The 23,886-nt window shown below is 39.6% G+C and overlaps 1 protein-coding gene across 2 annotated transcripts in view; it reads right to left on the reverse strand.

The window, feature by feature from the left end:
* The window catches only part of LOC139969247 (rhodopsin, GQ-coupled-like), an 80,789-nt gene extending 57,813 nt beyond the window's left edge, over positions 1-22,976 (reverse strand). Inside the window, exon 1 of one of the 2 annotated variants that reach the window (XM_071974162.1) lies at positions 22,498-22,976. In XM_071974162.1, coding sequence (XP_071830263.1) covers positions 22,498-22,700 — 203 coding nt within the window. In that variant the 5' untranslated portion in view covers positions 22,701-22,976. Of the gene's footprint in view, positions 1-1,325; positions 1,420-22,497 lie in introns of those variants that run through there. The other variant, XM_071974163.1, reaches the window with a different exon arrangement.
* Between the last annotated feature and the right edge of the window lie 910 nt (positions 22,977-23,886).

Raw genomic sequence — 23,886 nt, forward strand, 5'->3', positions numbered from 1 at the left:
AGTGTATAATACGACCTCATGCTGAGATTTCGAGAATAGTTGCTGAATGAATTTGTCATTATACCTTATCACAGTTATTACTGTTTACTGTACAATATATATAAGTACTACGTCGCTGTGACCATAGTACATATATACCCAACCCCAGGTATAGCGGAATACATTTATGAATACATCTCAATATGTTATCATTCAAGACATCATAAGTTGTCTTAATATCTCAAGCTGTTGATATCATTCGTGTATATACGTGAATGTTAGTCTCGGATAGTTCAACTGAACCGTGTTCCTTTGGAGAACACACCGCTCCCCAGTTTATACGTTAAAGCTGACAAAAATTGACAATTTCTGCCACCGATCGACAGATTCGAATATTTAATTGAGAAGCGAGAAATAAAGATGTACACTGTTTCTTGCAACTTCAACACTGTAACAATATAGACTGTTGAGTTAACAGTTGTAAACTATTCTCCAATGAAATGAAGAGGAAAACATTTGTAGCCTCGAGGAATATAACTATGCCACATCTTTTGCTTAAACTTAAAACATGGAACCCTCACATCTCAAAAGGGCTTCACGACTTAAATTGGGATCTCTCTCAGGAAGTAATTTTGAGATTGGCCTATCTTTTGTGACCCCTCTGCATGTTTTGCCGATAATCAAAGCTGTAAAGCTTACTTCAGTTTTCTTAAAAGTACGTTTGTGGCCTTGTGGTAGTGTTAAAGGTTTCGGCTATAGCTAATTAGTTGTTTACTGCATGCATGCGTATATATACATATGTGTGTGTGTGTAAAAATGTACAGAGAACATGTAAAAATAAAGGGACCATGTCTCAGAAGGAATGATAAAGAGGCAGACTATATTCTGCAGTTGCACTGATTTATAAGCACTACATATTACTGCATATAGCCTACCCCTGCCATGTACAAATATTTACAAAAATGAGCAAAAATAACCTACAATTAACCTCACATCTTTGAATCTCAAATCTGGAATCAACGGACCTAGCACATCTCGAATGTCATATCTACAAGTGGAATACAAACACAGTCTTAGTGACCTATAGGTTCAAGATTTTACCCAGAGCCTAACACATGTTACCTGAACTTCCAATGTAGCCTATAGTATACCAATTAGCCTATACTATTCCAATAGATTTGTAAGCTGTCTGTACAAACTCCCATATGAAACGGCTGTTCTACCAATATGGTGTTTACTTGTTCTACCTATGTAAGCCTGTACACTAATAAAATGTGTTAGCTGTACCAAGGAGCTATCAACGAAATAGTCTTGATAAGACTGATCAACCAGATACTGTACTATACCTTTATTATACCGAACTCACAGGGTACCGCTTCATTACAATATCTCAAGGATATATCAACTGTGACATGCCGACAGCATAGACCAACTACTTTGATGCATTTCCTGGAATAGTATGTTATTAATTAAGACAGTCAATTGATTGGTTCAATCAATCATATCTGCAGTTAGGTACAAGATAAATATGTGATGGTATGTTCAACTATAACAGGGTGGAAGATGTATCACTTTACGAGTGTTATTACATTGTATGTCACTATAAAGTATACAGAATATTGAAGTATGTATAAATGATATCATATGTGACAGACCTTTGGAGTTCGAAGGAATGCAAAACTTCAGACCATCAACATTGTCTTTGTTGATTCAAAACAATAATCGGTCACATGCGCGGACAAGTGTTTTGCCATACCGTGCATAACCGTACTATGCTTTTAATGCATGCTGGACCCCTGGTTGAACTAAGTGTTTAAAGATCTACTTTATTAGCTCCAATTATAGCACGCTATAGCTAGGAAAGTTTTGTGATGACGTAATCGACCTGCCACGGTCGTAAATCGACTTCAGGCTAAACAATTAGCCAGCATATATATTCTTAACACCATTAGGTTTTTGTGTAAACACTGTGTGGGAAATACGTTATGTCTATTTATATCTACAGTGTAATACTTATGTCTACATTGTAGTTAATCATACAGCGTTCACACAAAGACCCGCATACAAGAGAAAATATCGATGGCAAGCGTTGCAGACTAATTGGTAAAAAGAGGTCATTTTATGACCGAGGCAGGTCGATTACGTAATCTCAAGAAACTTTTCCATGATAGCGTGCTATAGTTGGGTCTATATATACAGCTAACCTTTAGTACAGTCGCTACTTCATGCGTATATATATCACCATTACTGAAGCCCATAACATTATGTAATGGCTGCCCACTTCTCTCTTATTACGTTCATGACAATCCAAACACCCCGACCACTTCTAGCTCAAAGTCTTAACGGTAATGTTGGGCCAAAAGTGAATGTGCTATATGATAGATTGCCCAAGCCATCGGATATCATGTGGTGCGGGTAAGGAAATATCAGTTGAAAAGAAGCGCCTGTGATTTCTCTTGTGTTTGGTTAATTCTACAGACAAACATCGCAGAAATCACAGTTTTGCGATTGGTAATGCACTTCGACAGCTTTACTTCTTGTGAGAGGAACCTTTTTGTCCATGGCTGTTGAAACGCATTCTTCATAGCATTGTATACACGAGAAAGGTATATATAGTGACGCAATACAAACAACATTAACAACTGGACTTCAATACCTTTTAATCCGAAGTTTCAGTTGATAGGGATTTACCAAGCTATTAGTTTGAATGCTAAGCTTTCAACGTTCTTAGTGAAATCGTTGCATATCCGTCTGGCTTAATCAACCCTCGTTCAGAATTCTTGTTGTGACTTGGCTTAGATTTAAATCAATCCACGGGGCATTCCACTTTAACCGATACTAAAGTGTAATTCAAGTGCAACTACAGTTAGATTGGATCAAATTAGGCGTATTATTTGAAGCTTGTACGACACACACCCTAAATCTCGATTGGCAGCCTAGGGCCATACCTGTCACTTGTTAGAATCAAATAAACCATTCGAATTGGACAGACTGAAAAACAAGTTGGCCCACGATGTATTCCCGAGTGCTGCATATCCTTTGATGTATATATAATCTTGAATTTCCCTTTTACGTGTATTTGCAAACCTAAGCATCAAATGCGTGACGATGTGGAGTCATTGATAAGACTCCTCATGGTTAAAGCAGCGACAATTGCATATGCTCTACATAGGTATTGTTAGTTTACTGCACTCACGTTAAAACATTAGCTTTGATGGGAAGATGTCATAAACTGTTTTGCCGCATAATTCCAACATTATATATGCAGCTCGTTGTAGCTAAGTTCAATTGTTAACTTGCAGTGAAACGAAAAGTCAAAGCGTTTGTTGACCAACTCAAAAGATTACTTTGAAACCAAGAAAAATACTGGTGCTTTGCAAATAAAATATATGGACGATTAGCCTGGACCTACCACATACCGACAATGTATATATCTAGCCTAGCCTTCTTGGCTGTATAGGATAGGCTCTGCTGTTATTGGTTTTTAGCTGTGGAGGGTAATGGCTATATCATTTCAGAATTCTCTCGGATTTTCATAGAGTTATGAATTCTCTCGGATAATCATAGAGTTTGTATAGACACAGTACTAATTTGAGTAAATTTGTTTTGATGTAAGAATATGTTAAGAGTTTTTATCAAAAATCTCAATCAATTGTTCTGGGGTAAGGCGGGGGAGGTATATGAACCCTGTCTTTCTTGTTGATAGCATATATGCCGGTGGTGAAGGTGTAGCAAAGACCGTGTTTGGCCAGGCAACAAAACAACGTCAGTTCTCAAACTTCAGCACATTTAGACGTGATATGATACATGTATAGACCCCCTCCCCAACCTCTACCCCTGGATCCACGACTGATTTCGAATGCTGTACTCCACTGTTATGGCACTGACTAAATAGTTTAAACATAATGCTTAGCGTGTTCTCCAAGGATACAACAGGAAGAGGCCGACAACAAGGTGTCTGAGAAATCTGGTGATATTGACACCAAAACCTTTTGTTCGACTCTTCCAACTTGAAGATGGCAAATACGGATACAGCGTGTGATTCAACCTGGTCTATCTATGTATATCCTGTTCACATAAATTAAAGTATTACTGATTAAATAGTCAACAATTTCATATAACGATAATTATTATATGAAAAATTAACTTCTTTGCCTTGAGATAATCCTTTAATCTGTAAATTAAAGGATAGGTCAATAAGGTTATCTGCATGCCGTGAAACTATTCCAGGCCATTGGGTTATTTATCTCTTCCTAGTGAAACTAATTTATCCCTCTCGATGAATATATTAAGGCCTATATCATTTGACACGATACATATTACGGTATTACATTACATCATCATCATCGTCGTCGTCGTCGTCGTCATCATCGTCGTCATCAACGTCATCGTCGTCGTCGTCGTCGTCATCATCATCATCATCATCGTCTTCATCATCATCATCATCATCGTCGTCATCATCATCATCATCATCATCATCATCATCATCATCATCATCATCATCATCATCATCATCATCATCATCATCATCATCATCATCATCATCATCATCATCATCATCATCATCATCATCATCATCATCATCATCATCATCATCATCATCATCATCATCATCATCATCATCATCATCATCATCATCATCATCATCATCATCATCATCATCATCATCATCATCATCATCATCATCATCATCATCATCAACATCAACATCAACATCATTATTTTTATTATTTAAAATGACACATTTGAGACATTAAATCAAAGATATCTGCAGTTAAGTTATGGATATCTACATTTCAGTTAACGATATACACATACATGTAAGTGAAGATATCTTGTTTATATATTAGGCTAGGTAAGAGTTGGTCTCACCTAAGTTTATTTAAAGATTATTAAACTTTATTAAACATATGTAACCATATATATACTTGTGTTATACCACAACATTATATATATATGATTAAAATATAACATCTTCACTCAAAGTTTTCCACAGGCACCAGCACCATCCAAACTTGTCGCTCAAAAAATATCGAAACTCAAATTACGCTTCATAGTTGCTGTCGATGTATACTTTGAGACAAACTCTCCAGGGTGATAATTCAGATATAAATAAGTTTTCAATTATATTTGTATATTTCCCGAAGCTCTATAGTTCTCGGCAATTTTAACCAACTTTAAGCTACTGAGTATTACACAAAATAAAATTGCTATTAATGAGAATAAGACACGTTACCATACACTTCTTTGAATAAAAAAAAATTAATAAGCAAGATGGTTAAATGAATTTGATTAAATTTTGAAAGAAATGAAATCGTATAGCCCTGGCCAGTTTTCATATTCAGTATGAATCAAATAAAAAACCAATTGAAATTGGAAACCTGTTTTCATTTTCAACTCTTACTTTATTAAGAGTAAGAGTTGACCAAACTATAATGAACTGCGTTGCTATGTACGTTAAGTTGGTATCATAGAGCCACCCCCCCCCCCCGAAAAATGGGGGGGAGGGTTATGAACATCAATTGAGAAAATTCCTGTAATGCAGTTCTCTGGTTTTCCCATTTAAGATTCAACCAGAGAGGGGTGGAACAACTCCTTGATTCAACTATCCCTTGGGCCAGTCTTACATCTCATCAGTTTCGATTCACGCTTCAAAGGTGGCAAAAGAGCTCAACCTTGCAAATGGATTGGAAAGGGGAGTTACTTGGCACTTATGCCTGTCCTTGTGTCACCTATACAGACAGAAGGTAGATTAAGTATACTGTGATGTGTGGGTTTAACAACAAGTTTGCACTTATGACGTGACTGAGCTCTGATATGAAACCTCAAAAGGAAATCGGATAAAAATAACAACATTTGATTGCGAAAATATCCGTCGCTTTGTGATGGAGGGAACATATAAAAAAAGTTGCAATCACATGTGACAAAATGACATTTATGATGATACAGACTAGTATGACTGAGATGGAATTGGAAAACATACTAAGTTAATAGAGTACAAAATAGTGCATACTAAGTTAAGAGAGTACAAAATAGTGCAAGTATTCTTTAGCAGACATTCTCTTTTGCCACATGATTGTGTATTCATATCTGTGGTTTAATATCTAGTGTTTGATAGTGCTAGGGTTAGGGTAAGAGTTGTATATCAACAGTCGCGGTTTGTTATACTCTTCCCATACTGTCAGTTATGCTTGCATCTGTAAATAACTCATGCTATAAATATTTCGAATTGTTTTATACTTGAGGAAAACAGATTAAATTGGGACAAAAGGAACTTTGAAAAAAAAGTTAACGCAACAACTATTCGTGTTGCTTCACACTTATTTTTACAACACCTCCAAAAAAAAAAAAAAAAAAAAGGAAAAAAAAACTGACATTCGTCAAGTTACACTAACGGGACATTTTGACATCATACAATGTCAAAGCTATCGAGATGAGGTGTCACACGTTGGACTTCACGTCGGAAAAGTGAAATTTGTTGATTTCAGACTTTACACAAACATGACACCGTGATCAATATTGTTAAATTGTCGTGATGTCGTATAAGACTAGCAAAATAAGTGTACAACGCCATCCCCACCCAAACAAGGGGCATGTACCTTAATATTAGTGCTGTGCCGTTTACACGTTTAAACGTGTAAACGAACGAAACATCGGTTAACGGTTAATAAAACCTTATGAACGTTTAAACGAAACTATGATATTGTAACCGAACTTGCATAGTACTTAATTAAGCTTTGAGGGTTATTCTTTAAGCTGTATAAACTGTTTACGTAATGTTATGATTCTATGCCGGGAAATCCCCGTTAAGTTGTTTACTATGACGTAAGTAATCGTGCACCTGGCCTCTCGGTCTCCGGAAGTCTGGTGACTGCAACACTAAGGCGGTGCTCTTTGAAGTAGTAACTTTCTCACGCGCGTAAACTTAAGCCATTGTTCACTGGGCTAGTATAAAAGGAGCTGTTGGTACGTGCAGAGAGGGACTCTTTGCCAAAATCTCGCAAGACGTCTACGTACGGTACGTTATCATATCATTTACTATTATCCAAGTTGGTAGGTTTCTAATACCACAGCACCGTGTTTAACTGTTCATAGATATTGCAAGCGTTTAGAATATTATTGGATACATTTGTGAGTTGTATAAATTGTTAGCAAACTGCGATATTTCACTGAGGGATAGATTACGCCCAATTATTTAGGAGTAACGTTATTGACCGATTGTTATCATTTTACGTTATTCAGTAGCGATCTGAACTACGTGACAATGTGTGTACTTTAGTAGAGATCAGCATTCTGCCGTGATTGTATATTTTTCAGTTAGTCCGTAAGTAGGAACATAAGTGAATAGCCTAGGTCAGATATCAGAAAGATACGTTACTGCCATTTAGTCAATCGATTGGTTCTTAGTATATGTGCATCTGTTAACGGTATTGCAGACACCGTTTAGTTAACCCTATAGCTTTGAATCTGTTTACATATTTAGAACCTGCGTTTGGCGTTCCGTTTATCGCCGTGTTATACGTTGCGTTATACGCTGCGTGTGGCGCCGCGTTGGACGTTGCGTTGGGCGCCGCGTTTTGCGTTGCGTTCCGCGCTGCGTTGAGCGCCGCGTTGTACGTTGCGTTATACGCTGCGTGTGGCGCCGCGTTGGACGCTGCGTTGGGCGTTGCGTTTAGTGCCGTGTTCTACGCTGCGTTTAGACGCTGCGTTTAGGAATTGCGTTAACCTTTACGTTATGCGTAATGCAAGGATAAGCACTAAGTAAGAACCTTTAATGAACCTAAGTGTAAGTCGGAGGTTTGAATAAACGGTACCACTGTGCCACGGGCACTTTATCATCCTCTTCATTGTCATCTTTCTGTCGAGACTCTCTTCCGCCAACCCCATCATTAAAGACTGCCCCACCAGACAGGGAAGTGACGTTACAATATCACCTGAAAATTAAATTATTGGCAAAAATCGCGTATCAATTCCCGTGTTTATTTTGTCTACTACGCGAAATAACAAAACAACTTACGATCAGTCGAATCATAAACCGCGAACGTAATCCTACTTTGTCCCCCCCCCCCCCCACGATGTAATCCGGCGATATGAATGGCTTAAACTTGAACGCTGTTATCCTTTTGTGAAAACTTCCTGATTCGCGGCACAAGTGTACTTTATATCGAGCCGACAGCGGCGGCGGCGCAGATAATCCAGTCAATGCATGTTCGATCGAAATGATTACAATCCCTGTCCATCACTTTGAAATCTCCGACCAGACAATACCGGGTCGAATACTCGACTTGGTAATAGTTGTTCAAATACATGATCAAAGGAAATGTATCGATTGGAGATCGTAAAAAAACTCTGAAAATCAGTAGAGAAATTACCAATTGTGTACGAAAAGTAATTTGGTACACCTTTCAAATTTTACGAAAGATCCAGCAAAACACTTTCGACAAATTCACGCGAAACTGGCAAATCGTGCTAAATGCAACTAATGTCATGTATACAAGGCTCTAGTACACCCATTTATGAATAAACCGTAAGACCACATCTGGTGTTAAGCGGGGGGTGGGGGGGGGAAGGAAGTATTTTCTAGAATTTCCAAAAATACGGAAAAAATAATGTCCTACCACAGTTAAGTGTATAGCAAATAGCCTAACCACCTCGTCTGTTACGGATCTCACGTAACTACAAAAACACAACCAATTGTATTTTGCGAACTTGACGTTTTCTACAAGAACATGGAAATAATATTAAGCATTAGTTAATCATGCCGTGTGGCCTAAAACATATTTGATTACAAGGTTTACTTTAATAAAGATGACCATAGCTTGATATCTTGTGCTGCGTGTATGAACTGTGCCTCGTGTATCATGGGGAATACTCTATGAAACGTTTCTTGGAAACGTGCCAAAAATGTTAACAAACAGGTGTAAGACAGGGGATGAGCGCGCAGTTGTTTGGCAAGGTACCTGGGAAAATTCTGAGCACATATACAGTATCCTACCGTAGTATTTAAGTTAGGTTAAACCGTACTGCAGTTGTAAACTGATGTACGTTTAGTGCGCGCTATTCATTGTTAGGCATTCTAGAAACGGGGCTTTGCCGAACGTTTTTTGTTTCATAATATCGGAGGTTCTGTAAGTTAAACTTTTTAAAGATTGTAAAACAGATTAAATCTCTTTTCATTTTATAACATAATACAGCTACTCTAACTTGTCATTTAAAATTTTTCATCAGCTTCGTGACAATTTAAATTCAAAAGTTGTCAGTATTTTGCATCCTCAACTGCGAATTTTTTTATCGCCAGACACGCAAAAAATTCCTTTTCCTTTTCCGGGGTCTTCGCCCCACCAGGGCCCTAGGGCGGTCCCCTGGACCCCACGCCTTTATACTCGGCGTTTTCTCGCGATATTCGCAAACGTTTAAACGAACGAAAAATCGGCCGTTTAAACGTTTAGGTCTTTAAACGAAAACTCACAGCCCTATACCTTATGGAAGAGCCATTAGCGGATCAATGAATTTTACAAAGTAAGTGATGTTGCCATGTGGTCGTTGAAACCTACTCCCATCAATCGGTCTGACGGTCCAATCTCCCCTCCCTCTCCCCCTTCCCCTTCCCCATCCAAGGAAAAAACAAATAACAGTTCAGATGGCGCAATCTGAAGTTTATATACATCAAACTCGCAAGTAAAAAAAAGACCTCCCCCGACTGACAATGGTGGGGACGGACAAATATCTAGGTTACAAACAGTGACGTCGGGAGTCGGGTGTTGCTCCGGTGACAATTATGACAGCAGGACCCCATTTTCCTTAACAAATTATATGAAAATGACTAAATTGTTCTTTATCCAATATTTCCTCGACTATAGCCTTCTGACCTACCCCCCCCCCCCCCACCCGCCTCCTATACTTCCCAATTTCTCTCTCTCTCTCTTCAGGCTTGGGTACACACCAATTAAAACTCTCATTTACATAAGTAATGAAAGCTTAAAATATGTAGCACTAACAAGGAAGTCATAATTTGTGCATTTATCCCAAAGCCCAACACCTGCAAAATTCCGTTGGCCCGAGTATTGAATAAATTTGTTCTTCGGTTGTTGCCTATTCTTAGTCCATAATTTCATTCATTTTGCGACAGAAAGCGGACTAATATTTACAGACTCTGGGAATCCTTAAACAAACTTATAATAAATAGTAGCTTAGATTTAATTGAATTAGTTTATCGATTCAAAGTTAAAAATGGACATAATGAACGGTCTATTAATTGGCATTACGTCCTACTTAATATGTAGTTACTCGTCAGCATGCGGAAAAAATCAAACGGTACTGTTTCACACGTATAGTGTCTGTGGTTAGTGTATATTTGGACGCGTATATAGCGCGCCGTTTTGTACCATACTTAGGTTGCCGTCGCGGTAACTTAAGTTGCCGCTAGGGCTGTGAGTTTTCGTTTAAAGACCTAAACGTTTAGACGACCGATTTTTCGTTTAAAACGTTTAAACGTTCTCGAATATCGCGAGAAAACGCCGAGTATAAAGGCGTGGGGTCCAGGGGCCGGCCCTAGGGCCCTGGTGGGGCGAAGACCCCGGAAAAGGAAAAGGAATTTTTTGCGTGTCTGGCGATAAAAAAATTCGCAGTTGACGATGCAAAATACTGACAACTTTTGAATTTAAATTGTCACGAAGCTGATGAAAAATTTTAAATGACAAGTAGAGTAGCTGTATTATGTTATAAAATGAAAAGAGATTTAATCTGTTTTACAATCTTTAAAAAGTTTAACTTACAGAACCTCCGATATTATGAAACAAAAAACGTTCGGCAAAGCCCCGTTTCTAGAATGCCTAACAATGAATAGCGCGCACTAAACGTACATCAGTTTACAACTGCAGTACGGTTTAACCTAACTTAAATACTACGGTAGGATACTGTATATGTGCTCAGAATTTTCCCAGGTACCTTGCCAAATAACTGCGCGCTCATCCCCTGTCTAACACCTGTTTGTTAACATTTTTGGCACGTTTCCAAGAAACGTTTCATAGAGTATTCCCCATGATACCCAGGCACAGTTCATACACGCAGCACAAGATATCAAGCTATGGTCATCTTTATTAAAGTAAACCTTGGAATAAAATATGTTTTAGGCCACACGGCATGATTAACTAATGCTTAACATTATTTCCATGTTCTTGTAGAAAACGTCAAGTTCGCAAAATACAATTGGTTGTGTTTTTGTAGTTACGTGAGATCCGTAACAGACGAGGTGGTTAGGCTATTTGCTATACACTTAACTGTGGTAGGACATTAGTTTTTCCGTATTTTTGGAAATTCTAGAAAATACTTCCTTCCCCCCCCCCCCCCCCCCCCCGCTTAACACCAGATGTGGTCTTACGGTTTATTCAATTGGTAATTTCTCTACTGATTTTCAGAGTTTTTTTACGATCTCCAATCGATACATTTCCTTTGATCATGTATTTGAACAGCTATTACCAAGTCGAGTATTCGACCCGGTATTGTATGGTCGGAGAGTTCAAAGTGATGGACAAGGATTGTAATCATTTCGATCGAACATGCATTGACTGGATTATCTGCGCCGCCGCTGTCGGCTCGATATAAAGTACACTTGTGCCGCGAATCAGGAAGTTTTCACAAAAGGATAACAGCGTTCAAAGTTTAAGCCATTCATATCGCCGGATACATCGTGGGGGGGGGGGGGGACAAAAGTAGGATTACGTTCGTGGTTTATGATTCGACTGATCGTAAGTTGTTTTGTTATTTCGCGTAGTAGACAAAATAAACACGAGAATTAATACGCGATTTTTGCCAATAATTTAATTTTCAGTTGATATCATAGTTTCATTTAAACGTTCATAAGGTTTTATTCAACGTTTTAAACGATGTTTCGTTCGTTTACACGTTTAAACGTGTAAACGGCACAGCACTAGTTGCCGCCGCGAGAACGTAGGTTGACTTCGCGAGAATGTTGGTTGTCGTCGCGAAAACCTAGGTTGCCGTTGCGCAAACTTCCGACGTCCAATTTCATTATGTTGCCCAATTTCATTCCGTCGTGAGGAATTCCATCGCATTATGCGAGAAGGGACCTGACCTGTGAAGGTGGGCGCTGTCCCACCTCTACCAATCACATTGCAGTATAGCGCGAATTACACACCCACTTAAGCAGTATACCATACCGAAATATTTTTTACTGAATAGTTTTACTGAATTTTTTACTGAAATATTTTTTATTTTACTTTACTGAAATTTTGTTTTTTGCTGAATTTTTTACTGATTTTTTTATTTTATTTTACTGAAATATTATTTGTGTAAAAGTAAGTTGGCCTGACGTTTCGATCCTAGCAGGATCTTCTTCAGAGGCTAAATGACAAGTTACAGTAACAGAGGGGACAAAAACACGCACAGAATACAGACTGGTTAATGAGCACGGTGAACACAATGAGATGGATGAAAGGGGATTATAAGTAGAAAGCAACAGGAGAAGAGGAGAGGAAGGAGATAAACTGTGGAGGGACAAAGAGAGGATTAAAGGCACAGGGTAAGGAATAAACTGGAGAGGGACAAAGACAGAAAGGTGTGAAGAAAAATGGAGGGGAAGAGAGCTGTGAGAAGAAGAGTGAAAGGGGGGGGGGGAGGGAGAAAGGGGAGAAGGAGTAGGGAACAGAGGAAAGTTAGTCATGTCCTTCCTGAATGTTCAGCCCATGAGGTTGAATGGTACGAAGGCGTTGCATCCAGAGCCTCTCTCTGCTGATTCGTACTAGGTCAGGACGGCTACCTAAGGATTCAATCCCCTGTAGGGACATGTCGTTAATGGTATGGTTGGGAAGGTTAAAATGTTCTCCAACTGGGGTCTCAGTCTTCATGGTGTTGACTGTGGATCTGTGACCATAGAATCGCTTCTTGAGGGTGGTTTTGGTTTCGCCAACATACTGGATGCCGCAAACTCTACAAGAGATCAGATAGATGACATTGGTGGTAGTGCAAGTGATGTGACCCTTAGTCTTGTGTGTGAGTTGCATGCTGTGGCTGGTGATGGAATTGGATTCAACAATGTGGTGGCTGCAGACGATGCATCTCGAAGTACGATCACATTTGAAGGTACCATGCTGAATGGGTGTGGGGTTAGAAGTTAGAGGTGGAACAGCAGCACGTACAAGAAGGTCTCGTAGGTTGCGTGGTCGTCTGTAGGCGATGATGGGTTTTTTCAGGGACGGCTCGTTGGAGTCTATCTGAAGTGAGGAGAATGTTGTGGTTGTTAGAGGTGATTTTCTGAAGGGGAGGAAGATTTGGGTGGAAAGTAACAACCAGGGGCAGCTTGTTGTCGCAATCTCGTCCCTTTTTGTCCTTCACTGCCAAAGTAGAAGATCTGGAAAGGGAGCGGACTCTCTGAATGGCTTCACGCACCCTTCTGGCACTATGGCCCCTGGCAATAAGGTGTTTTTCCAAAGCATCTGTATGGCGAATGAAAGAGGAATTGTTAGAGCAAATGCGACGAAGACGAAGGGCTTGACTGTAGGCAATTCCAGACTTGCAGTGACGGGGATGGCAGCTTGAAGAATGGAGATACTGGTGTGTGTCTGTGGGCTTGGTGTATAAGTCTGTAGAGAGAGAACCGTGTTCCTTGCGAACAGTCACATCGAGAAAGTTAACCTGTTGGTGAGAGTAATCAGAGGTGAATTTGATGGTGCTGTGGAAAGAATTGATGTGATGGATGAAGGTGAGCAGGCTATCCTCATCACTGGTCCAAATGAAGAAGATGTCATCAATGTAGCGCCACCAGATAAGGGGACGGCAGGGAGCCGTACTGAGCATGCGTTCTTCAAGGCTAGACATAAACAGACATGCAAAGGAAGGAGCCATCCTGGTTCCCATGGCAGTCCCGTGTCTTTGAAGGTAATGCTTGTCCATGAACGTGAAGTTGTTTTTGGTGAGAACCTGTTGCATGAGAGCTTTGATGTCAGAGATGGGTGGACAAGGGTGGACCTTCTTAGACAGGGCTGCACACGTGGCTGCGATACCTTCAGCATGAGGGATGTTAGTGTACAGAGAAGTGACGTCGAAAGTACCGATGATGGCTGTACTGGGGATTTGGTTTTTGATATCTTCAAGTTTCCTGAGGAAATCTGGAGTGTCATGGATATAAGAATTAATCTGAGGAACAAGAGGTTTGATGAAGTGGTCCACAAACAAGGATATCTTCTCGGTGGGGGACCCATTGCCCGAGATGATAGGCCTACCAGGGTTACCAGGCTTGTGAATTTTGGGCAGGAGATAAAACCTGGCTGCCTTACAGTCTGTGGGAGAAAGGAAAGAAAAAGCCTTCTTAGAGATCTGGTTCCGCTGGTACATATCAGTGATGGTCTGTTTTATCTGCTGGGAGAAAATATCTGTGGGATCAGAATCAAGAAGAGTGTAAATATCACTGTTGGAGAGATGACGCATGGCTTCCTTGATGTAATCCTGTCGATCCTGGATGACAACTGCAGAACCTTTGTCGGCTGGCTTGATGATAATGTCACTGCGAGACATCAGTGAGGAGAGTGCTGTACGCTCATCTCTTGGAAGGTTGTCGTGTGTTCTGCAGAGAGGAGAGTTTGACTGGTTAGTCTCAGAGCTGACGACCTGTGTGTAGGCTTCTAAAACAGGGACTCTGTTCTTAGGAGGCATCCAAGAACTTTTCTTGCAGAAGGGTTCCCGTTCAGTTGGAGGATCATCTAGGAAAAACTCACGAAGGCGAATTCTGCGAAAGAAATGAGTAAGATCTTGACTCAGTTCCGCTTGGTCAAATGCTGGAGGAGTAGGACAGAAGTTGAGTCCTTTGGAGAGAAGCCTAAGGTCTGCACTGGTAAGAGTAGAAGAAGATAAGTTAACAACTGCAGTTGAGGATGGTGGTTCAGACTCAGGTGGAGTCTGGGGCCTTCTAAAACGGTTGCAAGTGGTACGTTTGCGTCTTTTCTGAAGGTCAGTCATTTTCTTATTTCTTCTTTCTGTGAGTTCAATGTTCTGCTGAGACAAACACAAGTTAATTTTGTTAGTGTACTGAGTCCATTCGTCATCGGTGCAGCATGACTGTAATTCAATTATCGCAGTATCGCAGCCACGTGTGCAGCCCTGTCTAAGAAGGTCCACCCTTGTCCACCCATCTCTGACATCAAAGCTCTCATGCAACAGGTTCTCACCAAAAACAACTTCACGTTCATGGACAAGCATTACCTTCAAAGACACGGGACTGCCATGGGAACCAGGATGGCTCCTTCCTTTGCATGTCTGTTTATGTCTAGCCTTGAAGAACGCATGCTCAGTACGGCTCCCTGCCGTCCCCTTATCTGGTGGCGCTACATTGATGACATCTTCTTCATTTGGACCAGTGATGAGGATAGCCTGCTCACCTTCATCCATCACATCAATTCTTTCCACAGCACCATCAAATTCACCTCTGATTACTCTCACCAACAGGTTAACTTTCTCGATGTGACTGTTCGCAAGGAACACGGTTCTCTCTCTACAGACTTATACACCAAGCCCACAGACACACACCAGTATCTCCATTCTTCAAGCTGCCATCCCCGTCACTGCAAGTCTGGAATTGCCTACAGTCAAGCCCTTCGTCTTCGTCGCATTTGCTCTAACAATTCCTCTTTCATTCGCCATACAGATGCTTTGGAAAAACACCTTATTGCCAGGGGCCATAGTGCCAGAAGGGTGCGTGAAGCCATTCAGAGAGTCCGCTCCCTTTCCAGATCTTCTACTTTGGCAGTGAAGGACAAAAAGGGACGAGATTGCGACAACAAGCTGCCCCTGGTTGTTACTTTCCACCCAAATCTTCCTCCCCTTCAGAAAATCACCTCTAACAACCACAACATTCTCCTCACTTCAGATAGACTCCAACGAGCCGTCCCTGAAAAACCCATCATCGCCTACAGACGACCACGCAACCTACGAGACCTTCTTGTACGTGCTGCTGTTCCACCTCTAACTTCTAACCCCACACCCATTCAGCATGGTACCTTCAAATGTGATCGTACTTCGAGATGCATCGTCTGCAGCCACCACATTGTTGAATCCAATTCCATCACCAGCCACAGCATGCAACTCACACACAAGACTAAGGGTCACATCACTTGCACTACCACCAATGTCATCTATCTGATCTCTTGTAGAGTTTGCGGCATCCAGTATGTTGGCGAAACCAAAACCACCCTCAAGAAGCGATTCTATGGTCACAGATCCACAGTCAACACCATGAAGACTGAGACCCCAGTTGGAGAACATTTTAACCTTCCCAACCATACCATTAACGACATGTCCCTACAGGGGATTGAATCCTTAGGTAGCCGTCCTGACCTAGTACGAATCAGCAGAGAGAGGCTCTGGATGCAACGCCTTCGTACCATTCAACCTCATGGGCTGAACATTCAGGTAGGACATGACTAACTTTCCTCTGTTCCCTACTCCTTCTCCCCTTTCTCCCTCCCCCCCCCCCCCTTTCACTCTTCTTCTCACAGCTCTCTTCCCCTCCATTTTTCTTCACACCTTTCTGTCTTTGTCCCTCTCCAGTTTATTCCTTACCCTGTGCCTTTAATCCTCTCTTTGTCCCTCCACAGTTTATCTCCTTCCTCTCCTCTTCTCCTGTTGCTTTCTACTTATAATCCCCTTTCATCCATCTCATTGTGTTCACCGTGCTCATTAACCAGTCTGTATTCTGTGCGTGTTTTTGTCCCCTCTGTTACTGTAACTTGTCATTTAGCCTCTGAAGAAGATCCTGCTAGGATCGAAACGTCAGGCCAACTTACTTTTACACATTCTATTACACAGGCTCTCTAGTGGATAAGCAGTTTGCTAACAGTTTTATTTTATTTTTATTTTGAAATATTATTTATAAGAATTTTTTACTGAAATGACAACGGTCATTTGGTTAACCCCAAAGTGTTGCACAAGTTCCTTTAAACTGGCTCGATTTGGGTAGCCATAATATTATTATTGATGTGATAATCTTCTAAGTTCGATAAAACAGATACATATAGTAACGTTACACACTAAAGCAATCTGGCACGTTATGTGTACGTACTATATGATACATGACGCGCAATAGTTCGGTGCGGTATCACGATACGGTATATCGGCTTACTAGACTATATACTGTGCATGACATCAAAAAAGCTTTCAAATCTTGACGAAAGTGAACCGCGATATGCGTATGTGGACCGCAATGGCAGGGTCATGCTTAGTGGGAGGTCCATGTAATATATTGGGGCTTACTAGCCCGGGCACTGATAATGTGGGCAACTTCAACCAAATCTCTCAACGTGGTTGTTTGCAATAACCGCTTGACCTACTTTGCACGATTCCTATGGTCTTCGTGCCTTATGGAAAGAAATGAAACGAAGACTCGATCTTCCTTAGTGAATATGTCACCATGAAAGTGGAGTACCATGAGACGATTACAACCCCAAATGTGTTACAGTTTCCCTATCCACAATTTTAACCCCTTCTTAGAGCTTAATTTTATCCACGATACAGACAAGCCCAATGGTCAAACATTTCTAGGTCTCCAAAAGATTACGTAGGTGATAAATCCCCTGTCTCTCAAATAAAGTTTGTCTCCTCTACTACTCCTCCGGGCCCCCACTTCTCCCCAAATATTGATGGAAATTGACACTACTATGTGGCATGTTGCATGGAACAAATTCATTTCATGAAAATGTTGCAGCCTTTGCATGTATACTTTCAAATTTTCTTAACTTACAACTCCTACACACGTCTCGATCCCCAGCGCAAGTCCTCATACAAACCAACTAATGGCTCTGGTATGCTTAGACTATAAGGTAACATTAGCTCTGGGGCATGATGCATATCAAGTTATAATGGGACGGTCAATCAGTATGCTGATGGTGGTGAGGGAGTATTGCTCAATGAAATGTATCACATTCATGTTTCTTCTAGCCTGCCCCAACGTATGGCCAATGACCTATGTAAATTATCAAAGCGTACAACTCATCAAGCAAATGTTTCCCTACTCAGCTACAGTAGCACGTGGCAGCGACCCCCCCCCCCTCCCTTACACCGTACAGACATTTTCAGGGATAAAATAGGGAGCCTGCATGAAAGGTCATATCAGTACAAGTGTATGTAAAATTTAAATCCGCTGAACCTCAAAACGGGCAAACTTTGACAACCCCCCACCCCCCCCCAAGCACACACATAAAGAAGACTTAGTGCCTGGATCTAGGGTAACCTTCACCTAATGCATCACACAATAGCTGCCCTTATACTTAATTACATGAACAAATCCATGTATCTACCAAGCAAGAAAATGGCAAATCTAACTATTGTCGCAAGATAACTACAGTACACTCTTATACAAACCTGCTCTTTCCATAACAACCCCCTGCTCCTACCTCACCTGTGATGATACACAGTATATCTTTTCCTCTTCCTCTTGGTTGATGGCGTGTTGATGGCGTTGATGGCATGTTGATGGCGTTGATGGCGTGTTGATGGCGTGACAGGAGACAGCAAAGTCTTTCGGTCACACATCTCTGTCATTTGATCAATTCTAACTTTTGTTGATCAGGTTATGATGTATTTGGGTCTACTGTGGGGTCCCCTCACATCAAGCAAGATCTGCTCTTTGAGGCGGAGAGGTGTACCAGTACCCCCCCCCCTTCCCACACCTCTGATAAGCATTCAATAAATATTGAGACCATTCAGATTACAGCCAACAAGTTGATTTGCCAGTTTACAAAATACGATAAGTTTAGCATGCATCACTGTATTATACAGTACACAAAGTACTGTATCCCCCACACGACACCTGGAATAACTTGTGTTGACACTATGTCGCGGTAGCAGTCATAAATACACAGCAAACACAATGAAAGATCAACCATTGTTAAGCATTTGTGTTAATGTTGCATATCACTAGTGCTTCTATATATATATATATAGCTCAGTTTTTCCCCCTTTCAAATCTTGATCTTAATCACACGACTAATATTGTGCATATTACTGCCTAAAGCAATTATGGCAAAAGATCATTTTCCTGATACTTCCACCCCCCCCCCTCCTCTACCGCACACACGCACAAACACAAAGAACTGCCGAATTTTGAATAATTAAACTGAACTATATAATTAAATCATTTCTTTTCTCTCCTAATTCCTTGCTTGATGCCTCAGTCTTAACACATGTACTTTTCTAAAAAATAATATAAAGTTTCAGTAAAGGACAGATGCAAAATTTGTTGTCATATTGTTTGCATTGCTTCATACGTTAAAGAAGAAGATTTTTTCCTTCCTTCTTTAGTTTGCAAATCAGAACCCCGATACGGGTGTTTATTGGGGGGGGGGGGGGACAGCCTGAGGCCAAGACAAAAGTTGTTAAAATTCACCAACTTTGCATGTTAATAAAGTTCTATTTGAAAATCATTGTTTTGAAAATTATTGGGGGGGGGGCAAGACCCCGCCCCCACTCCGGTGTCAGTCACGCAAATGTCATTTCAAAGTCTAGTGCATTAACGGCTGGTTTTATTACGATTTCGGTTTGTTCATGGAGTTATTAAGTTCAATGTTTTTTTTTTTTTTTTTTTTGCTTTGTTTCCATTTCCTCGAAATTAGACCAAAATATGAAGTAAAAAATCGTTCAACTTATCTTATTATCTTGTGTTATTTTTTACCCTACAAGCATATACAATTCGTAATATTACAGTCACGAAAAGTATTACGACTGCCCACTCCCAAGTACAAAAAAAAAGTATGGCATAAAGGTTAGAACATGATTGTCGCATCCATACACAGTATAAATGGACTGTAAAAATGTGCATTAACAACGGATCCTGCATGATGGGGAGTAAATCTATATATACTGACGTCCCATCTGCTTTTCCCTAGAAACGCCTTTGAATGGCTCTCATCCGCTCACGTTATTGAAACCGGTTAACCGAGAACTGTGCACCGGCTGTATGGGCCGAAATGTTTGGAAATTTACTTATTAGCTTTGATGTCACATCACAGTTAACATCTTCTTTTTTTTTTAAATTGCGTCTCTTAATCTGTAAATATTACAGCAAATCATTACGACCGTCTAAATTAAAATTCGAATAGATGTGGCTTGTGGGTCAGAAAGCATGTTTTAAGGGATGGAAACTGCTATTTACGAGCCCTCAAAGATCACCTAACTAGAATTGGAGTATAGTATTTTTGGCCTACGGTACATAAAACGGTACGGAAAATAATGCAGTCCATTTTATACACTTAGCTTAGTCTACCAGACCAGGATAAACATTAGCTTTGGTGAACATTCTTATTTATACAATTGCTTGATATGTACTGCAAATATTTCTTCTTTTTAATTCATTGTTTGTGTGTTTATAAACCTCTACCATACTTTTTAGTATATAAGTGACAGCAATGTGATCTAGTAATGTTCTACTTGACTTCAAAAGATCATAATGTAGTATAACAGCTCTTTGGCTTCAGGTTTTATCACAGAAATGTATGGGCGGACGCAAGTTTTTATCTGCTATACTCAAACTTTTTCGAGCAGATGCGTCCCTGGGACGCACGTTTCAAAATCCTAGCCTAAAACACTGCTTTGTGATTGGTTTATGTTCGATATGAGATTACGATATTAAGAATATTTTATTTCCTTACGGTCTACTTTTCCGCACCTCTTTGAAGTTAGAGTTGCAACATTGATAATGGTTATCAGACTAGTTGTCTGGCACCTAACTCTTTTCATTTAGGAGCCAATGGCTACTATTGTTACCGGTACCCCTTATGTACAGCACTGGTTATTAATGTTGTTTACTGGGTGGGATAAACCGGATTGAACCTTAGTTTTGTGGTTCTTTGGGCCAGACAATTTTTCGATCCAATCTCTTGAAAAAACAAGGATCATGGGTTGTGTATAATTTATTTCATTATCTAAAAAATAATACATGAAAAAATGCCAAATGAACTGACAATATCTAATATTTCAATGACCAAGTCCATTTTGATCTCTGTTAGCAGATAGCATAAAGCCCGATTTTTTTTTTACAAATGTCACAATGTGATATGATCCTATAACTTCTACCAACCAAGATCAGTATGTTGAATATGTGGCCGAAAAAATGTTTAGCGGCTACATTATTCAATACTTGCCCAGTGTTATCTGTAAGACTATAAGGCCATCTGAGATACATACAACATAGAAAATTTAATTAAATATTATTCAGATCAGTATAACAGTCTCATCTTAGGTTGAATTTGTTGCTCGACAGATGAAGTGCATGCAGTTACTCTGAAAACCTCAGAGTCAAGACTGATAAAAAAAACTTGTGACAAGGTTGTCCCTTATTTAGAACTTGTGTCTTGTCGGGATGTGCCGGTACCACTCTTAATGTGGATCTTCTGATCATAGGCATAAGCGACATTTTTTTTACAAATTGTGGCGGGGTGGGTCTGAGCCATGTTTCTTTCGTTTCAGACTTTCGTTATATTTTATTTGTGTTTTATTACATATCATGTAAATATTACTATAAATAAATATATGTTGATATATATTTATATAAATATAAATATATATATATATATATATATATATATAAATGAAAATGGTAATGAGTTGGAAAATCAAGAACAGTGAAAAAACTTTCAGCCTCCACCGGGATTCGAACCACGGGCCTCCCGCTCTGTACGCGGACACCCTAACCACTAGGCTATGGACGCTGATTGTATGTCCAGAGGTTCGAAACCGGTAAGGAAGATCGTAATTCCACTGTAGGCGTTTGTCACCTTTATCGAACAATACTAGTTCTGTTTTTGGTGACATATTTTGCCTTACTCTAGAGATCAAACATGATGCTAACCAACTCGAAAATCATTTCTATCATTCATCGAAATTCATATATATATATATATATATATATATATATATATATATATATATATATATATATATATATATATATATATATATATATATATATATATATATATATATATATATATATATATATATACATATATATATATATATATATATATATATATATATACATATTATTTATGTTATATGTCTATGTATGCATGTATGTATATATATATACATGTATGCGTGTTTGTTTGTAAGTATAAATTATGTACCCCCCTCCCTAACCCCACCTGTGACTACAGGAAACATATTTACCCATGGGGAGATCCTACACTGTTACACCGTCCCTGTTATGATGTTGTTAATTCTTGTCTATGGGCACACTTATAACAACACCGACTAAAAACAAGCGAAAAGTTTATTTTGTAGTAACAAAATACTAGGAGCCACTCTTCGTTGAAGAAAAATTAGCACTTTACATTTTCCTTTTTTACAAAAGTAGGGGAACATGCCCCTCATGCACCCCCAACATGCGCCTTACATCACCCTCCCTCGGTACGCCCCTATACGTTCTACTCCGAACGTTCCAGCATGGGTTTTGCAGTATAGGAATCGGGAAGGATTCTCTAATTGTTATTACTAATTATACGTATAACTTACCTCAAAAAAATATATATAGCTAAAGTATTCCCGAAGACTCCAACGGTAAGAATTGTCGAGAGAAGAACGATTAATGTTATCCTCAGACGATAAGGCAAGAGGTTTGCATCATCGGTGGTATTTCCATGAAATAATAGTAAGTCGTCTACGGTAGACATTTCCTCCGTGTATATGGTCTCATTGTAAATTAAAGTGACCTCCATGATATACTGTTGAGGTACGCTGCTGTGCAAAGATAATCGTTATCCTTAAAATCGATCTTTAATATGAATCCACTAAGTCATCCTTCGTAACAAGACGGTCTCCTTTGCCTAACATGTGAGTCTCCTTGCCTAACAGAGTACTAAAACCTCTGTGAATGAATTGCGTAATATTAATCCGTTTATATATTTGTGTGTCAACAAATATGTAACGCAAGTGTGTCGTTATTTTCATAGTTTTATGTTTTGTATTGTCCAATAATTTCTGACCCATCTTTATTGGACTGTTGTTAAGCATATTTTGATATCACATATTAACTTATTTCTTCGCCACAGTTACAAAAACAAACATCCAGCAATGAGCATGACTGGCTGTCAATTTATTCTTAGGTGTTATAGAGACAGGTGATTGGTTGAGAGAAGTATCTACATGTCCAATGATAGAGCGAGAAGCCGTTACATAAATACGCACATATCACGTTGTGTGAACGGTCGCTATATATACCGTCAGTTAAATTATAGCTACCCAGCGAATCTTCACAAACACATTCACAGATCAACTTTGGAACAATAACAATACAAATGATTTGATTAAAACAGCTGAATGTTGTTGTTGTCTGTCTGTCAGTCTGTCTGTCTGTCTGTTTTTTTGTTTTTCTTAAATTTTTCTATGGATATGTGTAGATGATTTTGCAGATATTCTCAATACAGATATACGTGTCGGTCAAATTTGCCTATAAATTATCGTGTGGTTTTAATTATCTGCCATGTTTTTTCTTTTCTTTTGGCGATACTATTGTTATCGCATACCTTTTTAATAATACGCTTCTCAGCCTTTGGCTAAGATCTCGTGTAGTATCTGTTCCCTTTCGAGGAGAATGGTGATGCACACCCGACGATGATCACACAGTCACAGTCCCGATGCAAGGGGACTGGGGGTTGAGAGCGGATCAGTCGTTCGGAAGTTTGGTTTTCGTGCCCAGGTTCTTTCCTGGGCGACTTAATAATATTACGTTCATGAGTAAGCCTAGTTGTATGTTGTATATGGATGTGTAACTTTATCACAGTTTCCTGAATTTTGATATCATGTTGACCGTTAAAACACTGCATTGTTATCAGTTGGTAATATGAAGTGATAAAAGGACTTGGTTTTGTTGAGTTATTATAGAATTCTACCCGATACTCATAG

Source organism: Apostichopus japonicus, chromosome 6, assembly GCF_037975245.1.
Source record: "Apostichopus japonicus isolate 1M-3 chromosome 6, ASM3797524v1, whole genome shotgun sequence".
In the NCBI taxonomy this organism is placed as follows: domain Eukaryota; kingdom Metazoa; phylum Echinodermata; class Holothuroidea; order Aspidochirotida; family Stichopodidae; genus Apostichopus; species Apostichopus japonicus.